Genomic DNA, 2,607 nt, shown 5'->3' with positions numbered 1-2,607 from the left:
CTTCTTTGGAGGTTTTTAAACAGAGGCAGCAATGTGGATTCTGTGAATTTAGGCAGATCATGAGAAGGAAGGGTTACCTCACCTCAGTGCTTAGTTCTTGTGGCCCTTTCTTACATGCCCAGGGAAATGCTGATTGCCAGTTTGGCCATCTCCTGGGCATGGAACAAGGATCACCGGGGGGGAGGGGGGATTTGTGAATTCCCTACATTGTGCAGGGGTTTTTTGACTAGATGACCTTGGAGGTCCCTTCCATCTCGATTCTGTAGCTGGTCTACAAAACTGTTGGCAACTTAATGGCACTCATGCAGACTTGAAGACTTTTGTGTCTAAGATTGGAAAGAAATCCTTTCCTGAAACCATTCATTGGCAATCTTGCATTTGGATAATGCAGCTGGTACTCATGATCAAGACTGGCAATAACATTGCCAGTATTTTATGCCTTGAGTTCTCCTTCAAAGCATAATTACCAAAGACCATGAATGGCTTTGTTTCACACATGGCTTTGAAATAACAGACTAAATAGGACTTTCGCAATCCTTTAAAGACAGCTGTATGCTTATTTGTATTCGATACCTATTGAATACTCAGTTACCCTTTTCATACGAATGTAGGTAGTGGTGTTAAATTAGTTTTTGAGTAATAGAAAATAGTATGGAAACAAAAGTTCAACACAGGGAAATTGATTTCACAAGTATATGAAGTTTTTTTATTCTACTATTGCAAGAAAAATGTTTCTTAAATCCCCGCCTTTGAACAATGGAAACAAATCCATGTTTGCCTAAATGGGAGCTGCTCCTGAACTTGCCATGTCTCACCAGAACAAACATACAGAAAATCAAAACTGGAAGCTGTTTTTCAAAGCAGAAGAGCTTCAGTTGTCTGTTGCAACTAATAAGAGTCAGGGTCTCACCTTGGTGCATGGGGTTAATTATGGAAACAGGAAGTGTACAGTTCTTCATGCTTGCTGCCATTTGTTAGTACTGACTGCATTTTTAAAACTGCTGTATAGGACATAATATATTCAGTATTTATTTCTTTAGTTAAAAGTAATTGGACAGGTGGTATGACCAGGTTATGAAGTAGTCGGGTAGGCAAAACAATCTGCTTTCAAATATTGTTACCCATGACACATATTAGAATACAGTGGAAATCTGAGGTGCCCTTTTCACCTTGCTTCCACGGAATACACCAATGGATTCAATTACAAAAATATGCTGATCTCACTTAATCAGGAAGTTCATCTGAGATCTCACTTTATCAGGAAGTTCATTTTTAGGGCAACATTTTACCATAGCATCAATTGGATTGGGGGAGAGAAAGCAAAAATAAAAGTTGATTCCACTGCAAACACTAAAATTTGTCTTAAAACAACATTTAAAGCTATTTTTTAATCTAATATAGTCATGTAGATAATTAAAATGCAGAAATCTAAGAATGTAACTACTACAAATATTTAGCTTCTGTGAACTGTTATACAAACATGTTTAACAAATTTAAACAAAGTCTAATTTAGACTCCAATACAGCATTAACAGTTCAAACTTTAAGATGTTGAACAATCCTTTACCACTTCAGTGCAGTGTAGGAAGAATAGCACACATTAAAGTTTGTTACGAAAATAGAGTTTATTAAAAACACATCCCTATTTGTCTTGAGGATCTTTCACCGTTACCTTCACTTAAATTAAAAAAAAAAAATAGAAAGCACTTCTAATTCTGACTTGTAAACTTTTTCAAGTCAAAACTTTAAAAAAGTTACAGCAAAAATGGGCAATGGTTTATTCATTTTTTGTGTTATTTTGTAACTTTTAAATAGAAGGAAAGCAATTAAATTGCTTACATAGCCCCATAAACTATGGAGTTGTGATATAGCAGAAGCAATATACAGCATACTGTACAACTCTAAAGCTCTACACTCCAATGTCACTTTTTTTGACAAAAATTCCAGTCCCTAGCGAGGTGTCTCTACAACTGAGCCAGTAGACTTTTCAGGTTGTTCAAGAGATGAGGTAGCCTCCGATGTTAACTCTTCAGCAGGCTTTGCATCTGTGGGTTCAGACTCCCCTTTAAGTTCTGAAACAGTGTCTGTGTTTTCCGCTTTGCCACTCTGGGATTCATGGTTTTTGATGCCATCTACCCTGTCTGTCAACTCAGGTTTCTCCTTTCCTCGATTTTCGTCCTTTTCTCTGCGAGACTCCCTATCCCTAGAATCTCTCTCTCTCTGTCCACTGAAGCGCCTATTTCTTTCCTCCAAGTCTCTGTGTCTATCACGTTCAGGGCTTCTTCTTCCTCCCCATTCTCTCCTTTCACGATTACCAAGTCGCTCATGTTCCCTATCATCATTGCGGTTACCATAACGCTCACGCTCATTTTCTATTCGATTTCCAAAAGACCTCCTTCCGAATCTTTCCTGGTCTCTGTTTGGATTGAAGGGTTGCCTATCATTCCTAAATTGCCTTCCATCTCTATTATCATCTGGTCCACCAGGCCTCACAAAGTGACCAGGTGGTGGGAAAGGGCCCTTCATCCCATGAGGTGGAGGCATCCCAAAGCCTCCTGGGCCTGGAGGTGGACCTCTATGCATCATATGGGGAGGCATGTGCCGCGGT

The 2,607-nt window shown here is 39.1% G+C and overlaps 1 protein-coding gene across 1 annotated transcript in view; it reads right to left on the bottom strand.

Moving 5' to 3' along the window:
* Window positions 1-1,771: 1,771 nt before the first annotated feature.
* SCAF4 (SR-related CTD-associated factor 4) overlaps window positions 1,772-2,607 on the bottom strand; it is an 85,016-nt gene continuing 84,180 nt past the window's right edge. Inside the window, exon 21 of the mRNA XM_015415609.1 lies at window positions 1,772-2,602. Within this exon, the coding sequence (XP_015271095.1) occupies window positions 1,950-2,602 (653 nt within the window). The 3' untranslated portion in view covers window positions 1,772-1,949. The remainder of the gene's footprint in view (window positions 2,603-2,607) is intronic.

The sequence above is a fragment of the Gekko japonicus genome, unplaced genomic scaffold (assembly GCF_001447785.1).
Source record: "Gekko japonicus isolate JY-2015 unplaced genomic scaffold, Gekko_japonicus_V1.1 scaffold2682, whole genome shotgun sequence".
NCBI classification, from domain to species: domain Eukaryota; kingdom Metazoa; phylum Chordata; class Lepidosauria; order Squamata; family Gekkonidae; genus Gekko; species Gekko japonicus.
The sequence above is the reverse complement of the archived record's forward strand: the minus strand, read 5'-3'. Positions and strand labels throughout refer to the sequence as shown.